The sequence below is a fragment of the Rhinichthys klamathensis genome, unplaced genomic scaffold (assembly GCF_029890125.1).
Source record: "Rhinichthys klamathensis goyatoka isolate OS25496 unplaced genomic scaffold, OSU_Roscu_1.1 h1tg000242l_1, whole genome shotgun sequence".
In the NCBI taxonomy this organism is placed as follows: Eukaryota; Metazoa; Chordata; class Actinopteri; order Cypriniformes; family Leuciscidae; genus Rhinichthys; species Rhinichthys klamathensis.
Window position 1 is genome coordinate 267,736 of NW_026606764.1, and position 23,911 is coordinate 291,646.

General features: G+C 35.7%; 1 protein-coding gene across 2 annotated transcripts in view; it reads right to left on the reverse strand.

Annotated features, from left to right (window-relative positions):
• Nucleotides 1–23,911, reverse strand: part of si (sucrase-isomaltase (alpha-glucosidase)) — a 64,655-nt gene that overhangs the window by 30,184 nt on the left and 10,560 nt on the right. For both annotated transcript variants that reach the window (XM_056265944.1, XM_056265943.1), the window contains exons 8-28: nt 23,808–23,907; nt 23,471–23,583; nt 20,136–20,261; nt 19,441–19,572; nt 19,165–19,281; nt 16,059–16,172; nt 15,356–15,440; nt 15,125–15,242; nt 13,361–13,532; nt 11,061–11,177; nt 10,457–10,611; nt 8,213–8,297; nt 6,362–6,418; nt 4,854–4,978; nt 3,892–3,980; nt 3,248–3,297; nt 2,923–3,096; nt 1,968–2,111; nt 1,613–1,807; nt 1,193–1,347; nt 315–483 (exon numbers count right to left, since the gene is read on the reverse strand). In XM_056265944.1, the coding sequence (XP_056121919.1) occupies nt 315–483; nt 1,193–1,347; nt 1,613–1,807; nt 1,968–2,111; nt 2,923–3,096; nt 3,248–3,297; nt 3,892–3,980; nt 4,854–4,978; nt 6,362–6,418; nt 8,213–8,297; nt 10,457–10,611; nt 11,061–11,177; nt 13,361–13,532; nt 15,125–15,242; nt 15,356–15,440; nt 16,059–16,172; nt 19,165–19,281; nt 19,441–19,572; nt 20,136–20,261; nt 23,471–23,583; nt 23,808–23,907 (2,592 nt within the window). The remainder of the gene's footprint in view (nt 1–314; nt 484–1,192; nt 1,348–1,612; nt 1,808–1,967; nt 2,112–2,922; nt 3,097–3,247; nt 3,298–3,891; nt 3,981–4,853; nt 4,979–6,361; nt 6,419–8,212; nt 8,298–10,456; nt 10,612–11,060; nt 11,178–13,360; nt 13,533–15,124; nt 15,243–15,355; nt 15,441–16,058; nt 16,173–19,164; nt 19,282–19,440; nt 19,573–20,135; nt 20,262–23,470; nt 23,584–23,807; nt 23,908–23,911) is intronic.

Sequence of the window (23,911 nt, forward strand, 5' to 3'; positions counted from 1 at the left end):
ATACAAATTTAACATGAGTCGTGCTGAACTTTAATAATCTCTCAAACCCATTCAGCGCATGTTTGACCTACACATTAAAACAATTCTGTCTGAGCGAGGTAGATTCCATTACTTTATAAATAAATTCATCTACATTCATTTATCTATATGCAAATTATATATATGTTTCTTTTGATATTGGGTTTAATATGATTGGCCTTAAACGAGGTCCAAGCTATACACTCGCGTCAGCTGAGTAAAGTGATGTGTGAAGTGTGGATGGCATATCAATGCAGGAAGGCTTGTAAAACATCACCACTGGTTCTGACACTCACCCCTGGAGGCTGGTCTTTCGCAAACAGGCCATATTTTTGAAAGTTGAGGTCATGTTTGTAGCTGGGGTGCTCTGTTTCACCAAAACCATAGACATAGTTTGAGGGGAGCAGTGTGGAGATCTGAAGGAGCTGATCGGAGAATGTAAAGCCTGGCACGGCAGAGTCCCATCTAGCGAGAAAATGAGATTTAACAAAAGATCGAGAACACTCAAGATGTTTTCTGCCTTCCGAAAAAACAAGTTCCTTTCATTAAGAAAGCAAACTGTGCATTTATAGTCCTAAAACTCCCAGAAACCCCTAAAAAAGTGCATCATCAGCACTGCTATTTCTGCACTAAACTCCTGTGCTCATCTACAAAACTGCTTCTTTGTTGCTTTCTTCAATTACTTTGCAGCTGTAATACCTTTGGGAACTTTGACAAGATAATCTCAATCTAAAATGATTTTAAATAGCATTTAACTATTTTTTTTTGTATGTATGATTTTAAAATAATATATAAAATAAATAATTTCTTTTTTTTTAATGCATTTTATTGAATATATCAAAAAAAGTAAAATCATGCAATTTATTTGACTCAAACAGTGGGCTAGCAAAAACAAGGTCATGGATTCATTTCCCAGGGAATGCATGATATATTGACAAAAAGTATACGCTGAATACAATGCAAGTCGTTTTGGATAAAAGTGTCTGCCAAATACATAAATGTAAATGCAAAATGTATACAAATAAATGTATTACAGAGTGACGTCCAGTCAGATCAAATATACACTTTCCCTTATCTATTTATATCAATTTTAAACTAAAATCTTGGTCTTGATTTACATGCCAGAACCTCTCTGGACTCCATGTTACCATAGTAATTCAGGGATATTACTCACATAGTTTCTCTTGTGCTTTTTCTGATCACTTGGATCCCAAATGGGTTGGTATTAATGTTGACCTCATACATTCTCTTGGCTTCTTCTGTCTCTGGTGTAGCTGGTAGATTGAGGGGAATGGGGACCTCATAGCGTGCATTGGCAGGGTCGTAGATCTACATGAACAGGACCAAAACAATCTTAGTCTTTATCTTAATATTAAATATATGCATTGTTTTTCTTTTTTTTTTTGTTAAAAAAACAATAGAGCGTGGTTACACCAAGGTATTTCCTTCAATACCCGAGGGAACGCATGTACAAAGTACAGTGTTTCTTGATTGCAACGTAAGTTGTTTGGATAATAGAGTCTGCCAAATGCATGCATTTAAATTGTATGTTTAGTCATTGTCTTTGTCTTAATCTGAAAATTTAAAACCATACCTTCCAACGTAGGCTGTGTTCACTAAGGTATGTGATTTCCACACGTAGCTTGGTGATGTCTCGAGATAGAGAACGCTGACTTGAGAAAGCACTATTGATGTCAATATCTAGACTGATGCCTGATTCTGTTTTAGCCACATTGCTGGATGTGTAGCCGTGGGTCTCGGCGTAATAACACTTGGGAAAATTGAAAGGCTACAAAATAGAGTAAAAACATATGGAGCAATTACATGACAGCAAAAGCAGAAAAACTACAATAACAGGAAATACAATAGCCTTTCTGTATATAGACTTCAGACCAATCAGTCTCTTTGAAAACAATAGAGTTAAATATAAAATCTCATCTCTCTCTGACCTGCCAGATGCAGTTGCGGGCTTGGCATTTGGACTCATCGACGCCAAATTCAGGGTGGCAGTCGAAATTTCCAGTGGATGTGGAATCCCAGCTGACTGTATAGCTCTTCCCAAGCTCCAGCTCCAGATTCCTCAAATACATCACCTAGCAGACCACAAACACCCAATGATTTATATCACACAAAAGACAGCCGGTGTATTTACATCAGAATCCTAGCCGGCGCCAATGACTCCTCTAGTTAAAGGATGCGAATAACAAATACCGTTTCACTAAGTCTCTTTGTGTTACTTTGAGCAGCTGATATTAATGTGTTATGTAGTTTAAGACCGAAGTCCACACGTCCTCGTGTTGTCATTCCAAGACCTAGAGCTCTGGGAGAAAGCAATGCCCTTCATCATAGCCTAATATGTATGTGCTTTTGAGAGCCCTGACAAATTCAATCACTGGTCCGCGAGCATACCTAGACACTCACTTGGAATGACAGGGTTTCTCCTAGTACCCTAGGGAATCCTGCTCCGTATTAAACACAAGTCAGGCTCTGTTTTGTGGACATGGTTTGTTGGACTGGCTCACTGTCAAAATTACAGTTTTTTTCTTGTTAATTTGCATTTTCTTACTTCATTTAGAGATATTTTACGAATGTCAAATTAGCTAATACATTTCTGAGAATTCTGTGATGCCCTTAGAAGGACAGCTATTTTCAGAGGTCTTTTTATTAAGAAAACCTTGGCTTTTAATGGAAGTATTATATATATTGCAATACCATTACTTTCATTGCAAACGTATCATGGTGGTATTTGTGAGATGGATAGATGGATAGATGGATAGATGGATAGATGGATAGATAGATAGATAGATAGAATCAAAATCAAAATAGTAATTGCTCATAAAAACACTTTCATTTTGATTTTGGTGGTGAACAGGAAACGCATTGATGTTAAAACTATATGATTACCTGTTTGGTAGAATTGTAGTGAATCTGGGACGACAACAGAGGGTTACTAGTGGAACCGGCAGTCACAAGCACGAGAACGGGTTCAGTTTTCACTCCCATCACAGTGATGTTCTCAAACTTCAAGTTGTTTGGATCCGTGTATCCATTGTGGGCAACATGCATTGACAAGACACCCTGATCCAGCAGAAAAATATCAGATATTAATACAGATTATAATTTTACAATATGTAATTCAAAAAAATTACTTAAATGTTGTTTTTTGGACATACTGTACACTATAATGCCATCTAAAAGGACAAAAAAAAGTGACATTACGATGACGTACTTCATCCACTGAAAACTGGTAGCGAATGTGGGAGCCGGATGAAACAGTATCTGAAAAAGATAAGTTATGAGAGACAAATAAACATAAATATGAGTCATACAAGAGTTATCTGTTGTTTTCTCAAGAAACATTAGCGTAGATCAATTTGAATTCGTTTTAGGCCAGTGATGCTCTTAAGTTTGTTGCTCATATCCATGTATTGTTATGCCTTGCAAACTCTAACATTTGTTTTTATCCGCACTGTAAATTAATTGAACATTCGGATGTTGCAAATTCTGCTAATGTAAAAACCAAGGTGACGTACAAGTCTTGGATGAATCCAAGCAAAATGTTTGTTTACTGTATGAATTTATATTTGCCATGGGGTTAAATTATAGATATTCTTGCAAAGTAAAAATCTAACTTTTAATGAAATATAAATACATTTTGTTCTGATTAAGAAAAAATGTAGCTAAGGATTAAATAATTTTTAAGTGAAAATATTGGAAGTATCAGTATAAATCTGAACTTCCGGCTTAACCGGGCTTGCAGAAAATCATCCGTATTATTGAGCCCTCTGTAAGGTAGATTTTTGTTTCTGACAGTGAACTGTCAGAGAGAAAAAAACAACAACTTCTAATTAATAGCAAGTCCCTCAAAAATACCTCGAGAGTCTCCGTCATCCCAAAATAGCTCGCCTGACGCAGCCTGGTTGTCATCGAGAGCGATGATCAGTCCCATGGGATGACGTCGGCTGAGGGAACACATAACTTTCATCACACAAACGTACAACTTTTTTTTTTCTTTTTTTTTACCAGAAACTGAAAAGCAGATAGAAAACGGATCCTTTGAAGTTTAGATGGGATTCTTGTTTGTGAATAACATGTCACAGACACCGTACAGCAAAGCGGGATGAATTTTAAATAAGTTGTACTGCACCTTGTATTTGTGAGGACTTCGTGTGTCACCCCTATTTTTTGTGCAAGCACACCCCAAAATATACTTTGAAAGATTCAGAACATGTCCATGTCTATTGTTGAAGGTGTAATATATTCAGAGGGATAATATATTGAGAGAAATTCGAACAATTTTCCCTAATGTTTAATGGAAACTCAGGCCTCATGCAGATGAACAGGAATGAGATGAATGAAAACACAGAGCTACCTCTGAGAGGAAAAATAAAAAAAGATGCACAGTGTTTGAAACACACAGAGGCAAGTGCACAAAAAAAACATCAACATTTTTGTATGTATAATAAACATTGTACTGTTAATCATATTATGGTGATGTTGTAAATCATGTTACAATAGTGCAAAATGATGATCATATTCATATGCTAAGGTAACTTAAATAATATTATGGCCGTGTAATGGTAAATGTACAAAAAAAACATTAAAAAAAAACATGGACACTATTGTACTGGGCATCAGATGTGTTTGATGAAAGTGGGTGGGGCTAAAAGACTCACTGAAAGGCAATTGGCTGTATTTTCATGGATATAGTTTAGTTACAGTGGTTTAATATGAGTTTTTTTTTTTTTTTTTTTTGCCATTTAATGCTTTGTGTATTTTCAGGTGAAGTCTACAGATATATATATATATTTTTTTTTTGAGGTACCCGTCATTACCTGTATGTGGTAGTGACATCTGGTCTTTGAACAGGCAGAATGGCTCCGCCTCTCAGGTGTAAACCAAGTTTATCTTCGGGCAGATTCATGTTAACTTTCATTTTGCGTTCTGTAATCTTTGTCTCCTACAGAACAAATCAAAACATTGCACTGTAAATATAAACAGTATATGTATATATATATATATATATATGAATGTTACAAAATATCTATATATATTTATAAATATATAATATAAAATGTACAAAATAATCTTGTATTTTACAAAAAATATACTATAAAAATAATACACTACCGTTCAAAAGTTAAGGCAGTTGGCAGGCATTTATGATGTTAAAAACAAATTCCGCTAAACTTTCTATTCATCAAAGAAAAAATAGTATCATGGTTTCCACAAAATTATTAAGCAGCACAACTGTTTTCAACATTGATAATAATAAGAAGAAATGTTTCTTGCGCATCAAACCAGCATGTTAAATTGAAATCTTTGACCCCAAACTTTTGAATGGTATATTAGTTTCATTCTTTTTTTTAATCACTGTTAAAAAAATGAATCACTGAAATGAATCACTATTAATTTCAAAATATTGTAATTGTCCCTGAAGCTTATTAAGCAGATGATAGCAGACATTTAGTTAGCAACTAAATGCATGAATTTAAATAAATTTGAATCAAATGTATTTAGACAAAAATGATAAATAATAATTTTTGATAGTCTTAAAATTATTTTTAAAAACAAAAAAACAAACAAAAAAATATGATGGCGACTACAGTGTTTACCTAACTGTAAAATATGTATACAAAAGTAATACATTTGAAATTACATCAAGATATTTTTATTAATTTTAGGTATTAATTAAAATATAGATTTATTAAGAATCAACAAATTAGATTTAGGATAAGAGTCATCATTTATACATAACTTGGTATTCACCATCACTTTCATAAAAAGGACATAAAAAGTTTCTTACACTATTTGACATAGATCCCATATTAATTTATTATTGATTTTACCGTAATAACTGTTATCACTATAATATTACAGCAGAAACTGAGCTTATCATGCTTATTTTCATCATGGTTTTCATTGTTGTTGATTCGTCTCACACTGGCTGAGTTCCCCGTCTCTTCCACCCCTCTCTCTCTCTGACTGTGCGACTAGGTCAATGCCGAGACAGACATTGAGTCTCCGCTCTATCCATAAGTCATTTCAGATCCAATCAGGTTCTCCGTGTAGCTCCTCTCCATCAAACTCTCTCTTCCTCTGCCAGGGTCATTTAAGACCTGCTTTGCCAATCACGACTTCTGTAATCGACCCGTTCTGAGACGCACAACACATAGACGCAAGGGACCAATCCTATCAGTGATCTGATCGCTCGTAGTTGATCTGGCTAGAGCACTAACCACACTCTAGAGGGGCTTAAACGAAAACCTCTAGAGGAAGTTTCAAGCACAGATTGTACTGGAATAATTCACACAAACATGTACAATTTTGATGATGGTCTTACCGTCTCAAAGTCATACCAGATAGCATCTGGGATATAGGCCTCCACAGTCGTAACACCCTAAAACAGAAGAATTAGCCATGTTAAAGACGTAAATGCTAATGTGCATGTTGAACATAATGACAGAAAAGATTTTAATGGTTTAATAATGAGCATTGTTCATTAAACTAATGGGCAGGCCATCAGGGATGGTGTTTTTTTTTCCGAGAGATTTGGTCCTCCTGTCAAGCTTCAGAAAGAGAGAATACGAGCGAGATACTGGAGAGAAAGAAGCTGACAGAAAGAGGAGCAGCAAACGAACCAAAAGAAAAGATGATTCATGCCTGTGCCTAAGGGAAAACCAACTGTACATTTCTGATGGTGGCACTCTAATATGATATTCATATCAAGCTGAAAGCAATCTGAACTGAGGAATTGGGTGACTTTAAGACAGGAACAGTGTTTCCTAAAACGAGAGATACTCCAAATAATGATTAACCCGATTAACACGTTTGACGCCACTGTAAATGTAAACACTTGGGAAACATAAACAGCCTACAGGTAGTAACTAAACTAATCAGCAGAAGGTCCATGGAAATTGTATTTTATTTAAATTTTTATTTATTTATTTTGTCCTTTTTAACTTAATCCTAAACCCTAGGGGTAACTATAAAACAACTCAAACACACAAGCAAGCAAACAAACAAACAAATAAATAAATAAATACACTATGATTACAAAGTTTGGACTGTAAGATTTGTTTAAGTCTCTTCTGCTCACCAAGGCTGCATTTATTTGACCGTAAAAACAGTAATACTGTGAGATATTATTGCAATTTAAAATAACAGTTCTATTTGAATATAGTTTAAAATGTAATTTATTCCTGTGATGGCTAAAAAACTAATTTTGTGAAATATTATGCAATATATTTTAAAATGTAATTTGTTCCTGTGATGCAAAGCGGATTTTTATATATACATATTTATAATAATTAGTATTATTAAATATTATTATATAATATATTATTGTGTTATTATATATATAAATTAGTTTCCTTTATATGTTAATATTATTATTATTATCTGACATTTGAGAGCAGTCCTGACCCCCACACAGCGGTGGCTTCTCCCTCTTTGAAGCTCACCAACATTCTTGACTCTTTAATTGAAAGCGCGAAGATGAGCGAGAACATTTGAGCACTTAAAAAAGATGGCTAAGATGACAAAATCTCTGAAGGTGGGAATAGATTTCCCTAGTCAAAACCCATGTTGAGAAGATCAAAGTTCAACTGATCTGCAAGTTAGATGTCGGGTGTCATTAAATTAATGCTTGCGAGATGAAAAACAACAGCAGTTTTTCTTCCCCGCAACTTGTTTTAGCGCCTAACAACATTTTTTTTTTCATACCACATGGTCCAGTAATTATCATTTTCATGCATCTGATGCATATGGATTTTGCTGCTGATTGAAGTGTTTACATCACATGCACTCCCTAAAGATTTTAAATAAACCCAACACTCTCGTCTCTTGACGTATGCGCATCAAACTTTCTCAAAACGGGCCTTTTGCCATGTTCTCGTGGGAAGCTCTTTGAACATGAAGGGTTTCAGTCATATTGTTGATAAAATTCACGAAGCCTGTTCAAACAATTCATCACCCATTTTCACATGGCCGAGATCTATATTCAGTTCTAATTTCTTCATAATGAGGTCGACGAACTCATTAGAAAGAGAGAAAAGGAGGAGATGGAAATGAAAAGAGTGAGAAAAAAGTCCCATCTTCCTCGCATTTGTCCCAGAGGAGGTCATCTGCATGTGCTCACAGGAAGTCATACAACTCAGTTAGTGTGTGTGTGTGTGTGTGTGTGTTCACTCACAGGATCCAACACAGGTGTGATGAGAAGGTGTGCTCCCCACAAGAACTGCTTGTGCACCGCCCAGGTTTCACTGTCGGAATAGAACCTGCAGAGCGACAAAACTATCTTATAAAGCAGTTTGTAGTTAGTTCCTGGATGCTGACTGGTTAATACAACTTTATATACATTCATACACAAATACATACATGCATACATGCATACATACGTACGTACATATGTGCATACATATACATACATACTGTATATACATACGTACATACTGTACATATGTGCATACATAGATACAAACATACATGCATACATGTATACATACATAAACTGTTTGAAAAAAAATGTGGTAATTTCAAGAATGTTTAAAAACTTAACCAGTAAATATACACTATAATTCAAAGGTTTGGTGTCAGTAAGATTTTAAAATGTTTGTTAGTCTCTTAAAGCTGCAGTCCGGCATTTTTCCTCTTTGTCGCCATCTCTGTTTGAAATCTGTAATTGCAGTTATTCGCGGAATTATTAACTTTGCGTGAGTTGCACATCGGCATGAAACAGCGCGGATGAACACAATGTTTTGAGACTGCGAGTCTGTCAGTCACCGCGCCGATGTGGAAACTGGCATTCAGAATCACACATTCTACTTTTGGAAGTAGGCCTACAGTATGACCATGACAACATACGAATTTTCATCGGAAAATGTCATCTGAACAAGTAAGTAACATCCACATCAACTAAGGGGGGAAAGCCTTGCAGTAAATCGTGCTGATTAAATATAACGATCGCGTCAAACCTTTCAAATTATACTTTGTTCTCAAATTATCAACATCAGCATTGTGACTGCATTTAATGTGTATTATGATTACCCTGTAGTTCAGTTTCTATTTCTGTGCAGTCTAATTTCTAATTGTCATACCAATAAATTAATGTTTCTTTACTGGTTTTCTTTGAGAAAAGAAAAAGAAAAAAAAACACGTATCTGTAATCCGATGCATATTTAAAACTATATATAATTTCGGAGGAGGCCGGTTTGGTTTGCTTGGAGTAGAGGTGAATTGCTCCCTCTCATAGCTAGCACAAAATATTTACCATAATAGCTAAACGAATAAAGACAGGAAACTCCGTAACTGTGTGAATAAAGCGAACAAGTGTGCTACTGTTACACGATTGAACTATTGAAATGTCTTACCTGTCCTAAAAGAAAAAAAGCCGTCTCTGCGTCCGTTTTGAACCGATGTTTATCCTTGTTTTCGCGTGGGCCAGTTGCAGTCTCTTTTTTCTCTAACGTTACCCACTCCGAAGTCCGAATTATTTGGGGTTTTACAAGTGGTGAATGTCCAGTTGTCACTGGTGATTGTCGTTTGAACCTTTCTGGATCCGCCATAAGTTTAATTATTTAATGCTGTGAGAAAAGGCTAAAAATGTCCACCTCCAACATCCTCACGCAATATAGCCGACTAGCCGGGACGCCTTCTTTATGTGTACAGATGTGACGTAATGACGCAAAGACATGCTCGAATTTCCCGCGGAAATCCACCAGTACCACTGGAATTAAAATCATTATTACAAGCTAACCGTTTTGAATCGGGCAAAAGCAAGCAGATAGTTTTGAACACTGGCTGGTTATGTTTTTTTTAATTATTATTATTTTGGATAATTTGTAACCCAAAAAAGTTACGGACAGCAGCTTTAAGCTCACTGGGGCTGCATTTATTAATATTATTACGTTTTAAAATAACTGTTTTCTATTTGAAAATATAAAAATGTAATTTATTCCTGTGATGTCAAAGCCAAATTAGCAGCAGCCATTACTCCAGTCTTCAAAATGTCTTATTATTATCAACGTTGAAAACAGCTGTGCTAATTAATATCTTTTTGAAAACTGTGATACATTTTTTTTCAGGATTTTTGTTGATAAATGAATAGTTCAAAAGAACAGCATTTATAGGAAATAGCAATCTTTTGTAACAAGGTAAAAGTCTCTAATGTCACTTTTGATCAATTTAATGCATCCTTACTAAATAAAAGTTTCTTTGTAAGTACTGACTGCAAACATTTAAACGATTGTGTATTTACTTAAAATAATTAAGTTGATGAATTAAACCCAAAGGCATTCACACTACTGCGTTAGTTTTAAGTTCTACACACCTCTTTTTTTATAAGAGAGATCGCATATAGAAGTAAATGAAGGTAATAAACACAAAACAAATGTTTGTTGTTGAGGCTGACACTGTTTGCACATGCTAACGAACTCACTCATGCATCAAGGGACGCACTACGGTCTCTCCATTAACGTTGGCCTTGTAGAACAACGTGTAGAGGTACGGCAGAAGGTTGTATCGGATGTTAAGGTAATGCCTGGAGGAGTTCACCAAGAGGGAGTCGAGGCCGTATGCCGCAGGGTCCTGGTCCTGTTAGAAAAGGGACATCAAACTAGTCATGGAGAGTAAGCTGAAGAGCAAAGAGAGACTGAGAGGTAAATGGATTTTACTGTGTGGATACTGATAATATGTTCATCATGGTGGAGAGCCATCGGTCCCGGAGACAGCCGAGGAATGATTACTCTCTGACTAAAAGGTCAAATCTTATTCATCTAATTTCACCAAGAATATCATTTTCCATTCATCCTCATTTGCCCTCTCAAACTCTCGCTCCAGAGGTCTGATTGCTTCTCTCACGCCAATCTCACAATGATGATTAGAGAAATAAATCTTCTACAAATAGCATTTAAAGAGAGAGGACACGTTTGTAATTCCGAGCATTGCCGTTGGGCTAGTAACACATAGCAGAGTTGTTAGAAGAGAAGACGCTTTGTACACTTAGACTGAACGTTTGTTGGTATTTAGAGGCCGGGACGTACACTGTAACCTTGTGCGTTGTGGTTACGGCTGAAGGGGTAGAACGCGCCGACTTGCATCCAACGTCTGCAAAGCTCCTCTGGTGAGTCGTCGAAGAACCCACAGATGTCCGCTCCATTCTGTCGAATACAATCATGAGATTCAGCATCTCTCCAGAGGAGAGAAAAATCACAATGAACAGAGAAACCAGTTTCTCCAGAACAGAGAGGTGATTAAATTGAGAATTTAAGGTTACATTTTTTTTTTTTTATGAAAAAGACACCAGTCAACTCTTAAACGTCTCACTAGAGTAACGTTATAAGAAAAGAGCTCAAAAATGTGCTGTTTTTTGCCAAAATACCAAAGTCTGCTATTAAAAGCCTCAAATATGAACTCATTCCAAGACCGAATTGTCTCATTTGTGTTTATTTTGGCGCTTTTCCATTACCAGTACCAGCTCGACTCGACTCGCCTTGGCTCGCCTCGACTCGGCTCGCTTTTCGCTCCGTTTTCCATTGCAGAAAGTACCGCCACAAATAGTACCCGGTCGTCATAGCGACGCCTTTCGTTCCTCGTTGCCCCATCAAGCTCTCGCTGGATCCTCTCTTCGGCAACCAAACAAAGGAATGTCTGCACCTCCTCGTTTGACCACGGCGTATTCTTCCGAGTTGCCATAATAATAGTAGTAAGTTTAGTAACTATCTCTGGCCAAACTATTTAAAAATGGCGGGGTTATTCTGGATACTCCATCTGGCGCGTGCAATGATGACGCAGATTCTCTGTGACCAATCAGCAGTCGGCATTGTTTTCACGTCACATTTTAGTATCGCCTTAGCTCGCTTAGAACCTCGCCGGAGGTGGTACGAAAAAAAGTACCCGAAAGCAGGTACAGGTACAACTTTTACACAGTGGAAAACCAAACAAAGGCGAGTCAAGTCGAGCCGAGCCGAGCCGAGCCGAGGCGAGCTGGTACTGTGTAGTGGAAAAGCGCCATAAGTGAATCTTTTTTTTTTTCTTAGAAGGTTTTTTTTCTTAGATAGTCAACTTTAGATATTATTATAAAATTAGTGACTCATTTGTGTTTATTTTTGACTGGCTTATGGACTTTTCAGAGAGGCAGATTCTCAAAATAAGTTACTTGACCCCTTTCGCGGCAAAGATCACAGACGGCCCCAGATTATTGTTGTTCAACATTCACTACCCTTTAAAACATCACACTCTTACTTGATCTAGACAAACTGAGCAGCATTAGAAATATTCAAGACTCCAGCTTTAATATTTGACCACTGTTTATGATAAATCTGGTTTGCAGTGACATTAATTTCTTAATGTATGCCAGGAGAGCAAAATTATTAATTTCTAACGTTCGATATTTTTAATAGGAATCATCACTCATAATGCATTCAATCACGTTTTCACCGGGGTTTTTTTTTTCACATACATGCAAAATATCTCCTGATCTTTGAAAGAAAAATTCAATCTCAGTTGAGATTAAGTGGAGAGTTTTGCTGAAGTCTCCTAGTTCTTAGATGCTTCTACTGAGAAAAAGACTCACGATTCTTCATAAGAGATCTTAACAACAGTGCTCAGATTTGCAAAGACACAAAGTCTGAAATCGAAAATGAGAAATCTCAATGTGATCAAATATTTCTCATCAAGCCCAACTGATCTGAGATGCTCTCCACGTTAATTTTTCATCTTAAAAATCTATTAGCAACTCTAATGCTCTTCTACTTTACACTCTTAATGTATGTAATTTGTGGCTACTTTTAGTAACCAAGTTTAGTTTAGTTGGAATTTGTTGAGAAACATCTGAGACAGTGTAGATAATTAAATAAAAATGCAATATACTGTAATATACTGCATTTTATTTGAGAACTCACATCAAATTCTGGGCAATATGGGCCAGTTAAGTATACTGTTATAATGACAATAAAAATAAGTGGTTTAAAAACGATTTACCTCAAAGTACAAATCACAGTAAGTTTGGTGATCAGATAATATTGTGCAAGGCCTGCTTTTTAAACGCAGCAATAGCAAGAGATGTTTACATCATCCGTCCAATGATGAATTCATTGGATCTGACTGTTGATTCAGCCAGTCAATGTTAACTCAATTCAACCTGAACACTGAGTCCAAACGCCCATTCAATTTCTCATTGCGTTTCATGGAAACACAATCAAAACCAAAAGCTTTCTCTAAATGCTTTCCATGTCTCTCAGTGGGGCTGTTGCGTTTTGAAGAAAGACTGGTGTCTACAATCAATTACCCATGTTTGAAAAGTCATTTTATTTGGACACTTAAACTGAATGAAACCACTTACGTAAGGGATTCCGAAGAGGTTAAACTCCAGCATGCCTGGTATGGCCCACTTAATGTCATTCCAGTTGGCACCGTTGTCGCCCAACCAGTGCCCAGCGTATTTGCCCACCCCGGGGAAGGAAGAGCGGGTAAAGACCATGGAACGGCTGTTCCCAAACACTGCTTTCGCCGCCCTGGAAGCAAAAACACAATTTTAGAGCTAAAGGGAGTGTTGGCACCAGAATAAAAAGACACAAAGGAGGGCATTTAAAAGAAACAACGCCAAGTAGGGTGGCCCAGGAAACCATAAGAGATGAAAAGACATGCAAGCAGGAGTTAAGTGGGAGTTAAGCTGAATGAGAGAGGGGGCGAAAAGGAATGAGAGTGGAACAAATCAATGATGTAGAAATTACAAGATGAGTAAAACAGATTTCCTGCTGAAAATAAAAGGAGCAAGCATGTTACAACTCAACTCTCTTCACCCCCCTTTGAGGAAAGCATCCTGCCATATGACAGTGAAACACTGAGTCACACGTGATGCTACTTGAGTCACTACTGCTGACTCAGAGCTGTCGTGTGCTATCCTACATTCATCAAATAAATAATCCCCCCCCCCCCACACACACACACACACACTCACTTTTTTTCTTAATTCTCCCTATTGCTTGCATTCGAAAAGAAAAAAATGGATTCGATTGTCTTGCATTCATATACACTATGTACAAAATAAATGGTTCTGTTTTCTTGTATTAATGGGCTCTATGCACGGCGGTATTTCCGGTGAAGGTCTAAGGATGCTGGATTACTTCCGCCGATCGTAGAGTCCAATGCTATTCTGAGAATTTATATTGGTTTTTATACTCTATTGCTATACTAAAGAAACGTTAGTCACAAAAACAGACAAAACAGACACCCCTCATTTTGTTTATGCTTCTTTGTTTATTATATTGAAAAAACATAACTATATATAAAATTACATCTAAACGTATTAAAGTTTCGTTTCAAAGACGAGAGGACAGTAAATGTTGAAGACTCTGCCATAATCCCGTTTTCCTCGGTTTTCCTCCGCTTTAAATCTCCCCAACCGGAAACGCACGAGCATCCTTGCGTCAAACGCGGAACTTATGCGTGCATATAGCCCATTGGAGATCCTAAAACATTTTTTTGCAAATTCTTTGGAAATAAATTAAAGTTTTTTGCTGAGAGACACAAAAATGATTATTAACTTATTACCATTTAACTTTGTCATTTAAATGTAAAGTAAATACTAAAATAGTAGGTAAAGATATTTACCAATGGATTAAAAAAAAAAAATAACAACAATATTGCATAACTCTGATATTCTCTATAGCATCTGCAATCATTGCATCCATATCCACAGGATTCATATCTATTCCACTGCCACACAATTTTTAAGAGAACAAAGACATTTAAGCAATTCCCCATAATGCACAAATAATTTATATGACTCCAGCTGTTTTAAAATGTGTACTCGCAAAAAAAAATGTGAATCATATTTCTGAAGCAAAAATTTGGATCCTCCACAATGTCTCATGCCAGAAAAAAAAGATCTTAAAAATGACATCAAGGGTATATGATCAAGAAAGTCCCAGCATTTTATTTCCAACTTTAAAAACATGCTTGCAAAATTAAGAAAATTAGCCTGTTATACAGAGGCAACATTGTGCAAAAGATGGTTCAATTCATTTTGGTTTAGTTTAGGGTCCAATTCTCACTATTAAAGTTGCTTTTTAGCATATAGAGTGTGGAAAAAAACAAAACTTACTTCTCAGTGGCCAGGACCATAGAGTACCCATAGAGACTGTGGACATCATAGTGGTTCCCCCATTTCTGTTTAGCATCCATACATAAGGTCTTACTGTACATCAGGTCATCAAGGACATCTTTAGAGCCGAATGGAAATAAAGAGTCCGGATGTTTACAGGTGGTGAGGAAATGCTTAGCTGATATGAATCTGCTATGAATAAATCTAACAGTAGATGCATTTCAGACTCACGTGGGGTGAATGGCGGATAGTTGAGTTTGTTATCAGAGCAGCCTTTAATGCCTCCCTTCACAAAATTGGCCACCTCATTCATGTCCTTAGAAATAAAACAGCAATTAGATCAGCGCTCCCTAATTCAGGCAGCTAATTATCTCGAGATTAAAGCATCACCCTTTAGGGAGGCTTTAAAGTCAACATGAAATGGCATTCGCAACCATTTTACTTTCAGAATGCAAGTCAGAATATTTAGTGAGGAAAAAAACAAGATGGGCAGAACTTGATTTTATCAACCAGGAATTGATTGGATGGTGTAAAGTTTGTGTCTTCACTGGCCTCTAGATTTTAATATTTTTGAAAATGCATTTTCTGTAAAGCTGCTTTGAATCAATATGTATACTGAAAAAAGCGCTATACAAATAAACATTAATTGAAATTTTGATATCATGTTGACTTTAAAGCTTTTGCAGTTTATACTGTTCTGTATAATCAGATGGAGTTTAAAATCCTACAGCGATGTTTATAGAGCTTTGCTGTGTTCGAACATCATGATTAATACATATTGAGTCAGTGACATATCATATTGATTCGGAGACTGTAGGAAGCTGGAGATAGGAATCAGAATATTTTTCATGACCTTTCACGACCTTTCTACCAAGTCGTAAAATGATCAAGTTCAATATTTGGTCACGGGTAATGATCTCTGTGGGTTACTTACAATCCAGAGAGCATCATGCTTGACTTCTTTGTGGAATCGCGAAATTTCATCAACCCACCAATCAATGCAAGCCTCGTTTGTGTAGTCAGGAAACACGGTTTCCCCTGGCCAGACCTGCGACATGAGAGAGAGGGGAGGAGGAAATATGCTTAACTGTCATTATAGAGTAAATAAATAAATATGCATTTATTAAAAGTATACTATTTATTTGGGTTATTTGGGTAAAATGTCCATGTTTTAGGAAATTCAATCACAAACATCACAATCTTTCACAGATGACACTTAGCACTGCCCCTTTCCTTTCATTTATGTATTTTTGTTTTTAAGCCACTGGCGTTTCCATTTCCTCTTGTGTTCTTTTCTTTTCCTCATCTCAAATGGCTCTGAGGTGCATGAAAGCGTGATATTAAACTCTAATGCAAAATCAATGCACACATTGACCTGAAATAAAACTATAAAAAAGCAATTAGCATCTGCCTCTGCCTAATCGGCTAAATAATCACAAGTGATATTGCCATGTGATATGTGTCTTGTTGCCTTGAGGGGTGGTTAATAAATGATCTAACTCAAGGTTACAGATGTTAAATTAATGGCCGCTCTCATGGCTATCACATGGTAACTCCAAATGTCCTTCACTTACTCGATTTCTCTTTACTTATTCTACTTCATTATAAATACCTATTCTAATTTTTTAAAGTTTTACATGACACCACAAGATCAATTCTTAAACTAAGTCAGTAAATACAATATAATCGTTTCTTAAAATAGAATTGGTAAATGAATCATGTTTAATGGGTTAAAAGGTGGATGGTAAGTTTTTCCTTTACGTTTATCGCGTACAAACGACAATGTTGTCAAAACGATTTCCGTTCACACGGATTAAAAATGTTGTTGGCGATGTCATTTTGTAAAGAAATACTATATGCCTATTGACTAAACACCATAGCTGTCAACATTTGGTTTTCAAAATCCGGGAGATTTGAGGTGGTGGTGTGTGTGTGTGTGTGTGTGTGTCTGTGTGTGCTTGCTTTCGGGTTAAGCGGTCCGTGACTGCGCAACTGGGGTATAGGTTGCCAGGCTGAGATGACAAACGGGTTGAAATTGTATATGGTGTGTGGATTGTGTGAATATAATGCATTTAATACAAGATCTGGCAACTGGTCAACATTAGACAAACATATTGGTCCGTCCGATTATTCATAAAGGAGTTTGGGACATGCACATTACGGGAGATTCCCGGGAGAAATAACAAACCGGGAGGGGTCCGGGAGATAGGGCTAAAAAACGGGAGAAACCCGGGAAAAACGGGAGTGTTGACAGGTATGCTAAACACGTAATATACATGCGCATGACGTCAACTTTTCACAAATTCAAACTTTTGTAGTTTACACAGAGACAATAATGATTTTCATTTGACATTGTTGTGTAAATGAACGGCTAAAACGCATAAAAAGTTTTCAGCTTTTTGTTGAAAACAGTGTTGCGTAAACGGCCCCGCATCCAACTTGACGATTACAGGCTTTTAGTTCTTTTGAGTAAGTACTGTAGTACCAATCCTCCACCACAAAACTGTAACGTAAACTGTTGATAATTATACTTAATATACAGTATATAGAGAAAGAAGATATATAAGTCTCTTAACCCTTTAAGGTACGCACCATGAAAAAAGCAAAGGAAAAATTATTTCTTTGCATTTTTTCTTCAATTATGATAACAATAACAACAATCAAAAAAAAAATTTTAATTAGACCTTACAGTATTTTAGATACAATCCTCTACCAAACGGTTGAGACGTCTGTTCATAATAAAAGAACAACATTCAGAACAAGTCATATTAAGTGCATTTTCTTGACCAATAAAAAAATCTGATGGCTGCTATTGATGGCTCTTACAATGCTAGTCATATAGTAATACACAAACATAGTCAATTTTAAATTATGAAATTAATAGTAACACCAGAATTGGTATTAATTCTTCAAATGTATTCTTGATATTTACCATAATACAGTACAGAAATGCTGAAAAAATGATATTGATCAAATATGTTTTATCAAATATGTAATTGAATAATATTAAAATTAATCATTTTAACAACACTAACCCTTTTGTTCATTGTAAATAGCTAATTTTACCAACATTAGCTAATTTTATTAGCTAATTTTTACTACCTTAAAAGGACAACTCAACCGTTTGGTAGAGCATGTTTAAACAAAATTATTTGACCCTTATAAGACTTATTTTTGTTTAATTAAGTTACATAATTCTGTTTAACAACTCCTCTGAAACGATAATATGTCAACCAAATAGTCTTACCTTTAAAAGTCCCGCCGATATGCGTTATCAAAAGAGGAGCAAATTTTCGCTGTGTCATGTGCTGTTTGAAGGAACACTGAAATGGCATGCTGCTCACAGACACAGTGCCATCTAGTGGATTTTTTTAGCATTGCACAACTACACCAAACGGTAGAGATGGCTCATTCAGGTTGAGTTAAGCTTGATGCATTTTTCAATAAAATATAGTGACTTTAAGTGTGGTCTACCAAATGGTCGAGTAGTACCTTAAAGGGTTAAGCTCATCAAGGCTGCATTTATTTGATTAAAAATACAGTGAAATCAGTCAACTGTGAAACATTATTACAATTAAAAATAACTTTTTTTAATTGAATATAATTCTGTGATGCAAAGCTGAATTTTCAGCATCATTACTCCAGACTTCAGTGTCACATGATCCTTTAGAAATGATTCTAATATGAATTATATAATTTACTAAAACGAGAGAACAAATTCTTAATTCGTGGGAACGAGTTCCTAATGCATGCATGGCCATGCTAAAAAATTTTTTTTGAAAAAAAAAATATATATGTATATATATATATTTTTTTACCAATACACCAAAAATTTGTCAGAGATCAGACTACTCTGGTTACCCTGTATGTTATCGGTGCCCATTCGAGTAAAAATGCAGATGTCCAATTACTAAAACCAAACATCGTAAAAATCATTCAGTTCAGTAAGTTTTATAAATAAGAGCCGGTTTTCAATTCCAACCCTCGCAACAATTAAGCAACAAAATACCACGATCAGGAGTATCTTTGGAGGATCTTACCTCTCCCAGTAAAACTGTTTCCCCATCTGATTCAGTAACCCAAACTTTAGCTTCATGTCCCCTGTCAAGTGTTTCATAGGGTCCATTTATCCTTGGACTTGTGGACACAGCAGGATCCTACCAAAAAGGGTACTTTTAAACACTTTCAAAAAACACTGAAAACACTGAAATATATGACTCAAAACTTGCAATTGCCTACTGTCCAAAAATATGAAATAACCAACCTATAAAACTCTAAACCTTAGCATAAATATAACTTCGATAGCAATGGCTCACCAGTATGATGATGTATTTCTGCCCTTTATCATGCATGTAGTCAGCAAACTGAGGCAGCTCCTTAAATTTATCCATATCATAGGTGAAGATCTTTTTGTTCTCCATGTAGTCAATATCAGTGATCTGGGCGTCCTGAAACACAAAACATGTGGACATAAATAATGGGTTGGCCCTTAAAATCAAAGTTTTCTTCTCTCATTGAACGTCCTGTTTCACTTCAGCATCAAATCATGGATGTTAAATAGGTTGTCAATGTTAATATTTGTGTCAAGCTTCGCTGAAGTCTTGTCCATAACTAATCCTTTATGCCTCTTTTGCATGCCAACATTGCCCATTCACTGTTGTCACTTTTGATTTTTGAAGGCTTGACTTCCATCAAACATCAGCAGATGGTGAGATTCTCCTGCCAGTAATTTGCTCATGCTGATCAGGCGGAGATGCAATATCCTGACATGCTAATGCCCTCTTTGTTCGAATTACATCAAACATTGAGCTTCAATACATCTTTCGGCAATTAAAACCCTACCATAAGGTACTAAACGTTTCTAACTGCGTATACAGGTGAAATTCACATATGTGAAGTTATTATTTATAAAGCTTTGTTCCGTGCTCCCGATCGTGGCTTTGAAGTGCAGGATGGAATCAAATTTTTGTAGAACAAAGCGTGGACCCCTCCTTCTGTTCCTGGCACTTACATACGGAAGGCCGGCCTGTCGGTTCCTCTCCACGACTGTCTTCACATTCTCCAGGCTGCCGTAGTCCCAGCGAGAGATCTGGAAGCCCAGAGACCAGTATGGAGGGATGAAAGGCCTGCCAATCAGCTGGAGACACATAAAGCAATGTTAAACACGCTGAACATCATTGGACTCCCTCAGGCGAAAGGTTCATCTGGGCCTATATGACCCTTTCATGCATGAATTATGATAACCTCAGTCAGGATTTTTTTCCTATGTGTTTTTATTGCTCTTAGGGCATGATAAACAAGATTTGATTTTGAATTTTTTTTTTTACAAATTTTCCAAAGAGATTTTCAGGTGTCCACTTGAGTGGACAGCATGCATTTATGGTTTAAACTGAAGAGATACTATATTAAACATAATACAATAATCAAACAGATAAAGTATGTGTATTTAACAAACTAATCAATACAATTATATCAAATCATGTGAAAACTATAAAATATATACAAAAAATCCGAAATATTGCAAATGCAATTGAACTTCATACAAGTTGCACTTCGTGTATCTTTGATATCAGAACATGAGGACGTGATTCCATCAGAAATTTCTACAGCCTGTCAAGGTACAACAGTGGAAACCACTCAGATGCTCCCTCCAGTGTGCCAGAGTATGTCAATTTACCTTTATTAGCTGATAATTCTGATTATGTTCAAGATAGACACATTTCTAGCATAGGCCTCTTCTGAGAAAACCTAGCGATACGTATTTTTCAATCTCATCTGAAATTAGCAGTGTTGGGGCATGCATAACGCATTCAGATTACTTTTTTGATGTTACAAGTAAAGTAATGTGTCACAAGTAACATGCATTACATAATCAGATTTGTTTTAATGTTACGAGTAAAGTAATGTATTACAAGTAACATGTATTACCTAATCAGACTACTTTTTGATCTAACAAGTAAAGTAATTAATTACAAGTAATGTGCATTACGTAATCAGATTACTTTTTGTTGTTACGAGTAAAGTAACGCATTACAAGTAACATGCATTACGTAATCAGATTACTTTTTGGTGTTACGAGTAAAGAAAAGCATTACAATATAGTACATTACGAAATCAGATTACTTTTTGATCTAACAAGTAAAGTAATGCATTAAAAGTAACATGCATTACGTAATCAGATTACTTTTTGATGTTACGAGTAAATAAATGCATTACAAGCAACATTCATTGCGTAAACAGATAACTTTTTGATCTAACAAGTAATGCATTACATAATTAGATTACTTTTTTGATGAAATGAGTAAAGTAATACATAAGTCACATAAATTATGTAATCACATAACTTTTTTCGATGTCAATGAAATTAACATTCTAATAATACAAATACATTTCTTTACAGTAAAAAAACGTCACTGCAGATTAAGTATTTTCAAAAACAATATTCACAGTATAAGTATGAATTAGCTGAAATATAGCCATTGATGCATGAGGTCCACTATAGTGGACAGGTGATTCATCAGATTTTTCTCCCAATCTAAAATCAAAACTTGGAAAATTTTACTGTCATATGACTCATTAGATATTGCTTGATGCTGCAATATTTTTTTTACCTACAAGAGTCTCCTAGGATAGAAGGAATGGGTGGATATTCCGGAGCAACTTGGCATGTCTGACTGACCATTGGCCATCTTGGTTTGGAGGGGGAAAAACTCGAAACACAACGGCTTGCAACTTGGTTGCAATGTATAGGATGATGCACCAGGGTCCACTGAAGAGATTGATGTGCAACTTTGCCATCAAAACCCTTGCAAATTCAAGAAAACGCTTTTTTAATAGCTGTCCACTGTAGTGACCACTATGCATGAAAGGGTTAAACTTCGGCACGGGATAACATCAATTAGCAGGGATGAGGTTTTGGTAAGAACTGATGGCGTTCTCCTGGTCACCCTGTCAAAGTTTATTTTGCAATGACTTATTACGGCTGCTTAACAAAAAATAAATAAAAATAAATGGACAGGTGTTATTTTGGTATCATTCTGTTTTAGTTTTCATTATTATATTTTTCATTTTATTTTAGTTAAAGTTTTAATGATTTTGTTGTGTGTTTTTGTCATTATTATTATTAGTATTATTATTAATATATATATGACTGTATAGGTCTTATCCATTTTTATTTCAGATTGAGTACTACAAAGAACATGAAAAATTATGTCTTGGCAGCTAGCTGAAAAAAAAGCTTTTTTTCTTTTATATATCAGCTTATGTTTATTTAATTTCAAGTAACAATTTTTTTTTCAATGGTTTTAGTTTTACGTTTATTTTTTGTTAATGATAACAACCCTGAAATGGTCATGAAATGTCAATGTGATTTGAAATAGTTGTATTGTGTGAGCAAAAAGAGAGTGTGGAGAAATAGGGAGGACAATAAATTATGTATATTTCATTATTGTTTTATCTTTGAATTTAATAATATTTGTAATTAATAACATACCATTTAATGGTTATATACTGTGCAAAAACATGTGAAGGCACCATTCAGCAAATTGCCAATTAGAATCAACTATTCCAGAAAATTGTGTAATACATTTTTGTTGTAAATTTAATAGAAAATAAAACATTCCTTAAATATTTTTTTTATAATGTTTATAATTTATAATATAGTGGTTTAGCTGTCATTTTCCAAAAAGTAAATAAATAAATAATTGACTGCAGAATACTATAACTGACCAATCAGTATTTTTACATAATACATTTTAGTATTTTGTTTAAAATATTTCCACAGTAAAAAATATGTAACAATTCATAAATATGAATGGATAAACAATCTATAAAAGGTATTATTATTATACAAGATTTGATGCATTCAACTTCTGACTCTGTTACAATATGAAATGTTTAAAAAATATTTTTAGATTTTATTTTTGACATTTTACTAACTATAAATAACTTTGCAACTACATCTCAACTAACTCTGATTAGAGTATTAGATGGTTAAGTTAGGGTTAGGCTTAGTAGAATAAGTTGTACTTGCAACATTTCTTAGTACAAGAAATAAAGTATTAGCAGATATTAAGCAGACAGTCTACTAATCCTCTAATGACTAATGGCTAATTGACATGTAGTTGCAAAGTTACTTATAGTTAGTAGAATGTCTGAAGTGGACTATCGAAATAAAGTTTTACCACTTTCTCTTTTTTGCTTTCAGATCGGACTCGGGTTGCCCACATGTGTACTGCCCTACCTCGCCATGTCTCTATCTAACATGTAAAAGCATTTCTAAAATGCAGACAATTTCGTCAACAAGTGTCATTAGTGTTTCTATTTATATGCGACAGCAACGCTCACCTTCGTGAACTCGTCCACCACTGCCTCCGGTGTGTCTCCAACCAGGATATAGAAGTCCAAAACTCCCCCAATAGTTCGGAAGGTTACAGCCGGAGCAGGCTGGATAGTCACCTCTGCACACAGACATAAAAAAACTGAAATTGCCCTAATTTGCTAACCTTAAGCAAAAGCAGCCATCCAAACACACAAGCACATCAAGACGCACTATATATGCTGTGCACAGACATTACAAATCATGTTGTTAAAGATTATGACTTTAGCCCACGGCAAAGCTCATGTGTGTGACTGGGAATGCAAAAAAAAGCAATGGCAATGACAAAATAAAACAACTGTTTACCCATAGCATTGCTGTTCATGAGGAAAACTCCAATGGATTGGCCGCTCCCATCTTCCAGACATGTGAAATAGGGGTAGTGTCCATACAGGTTGTGTGTGCCCTGG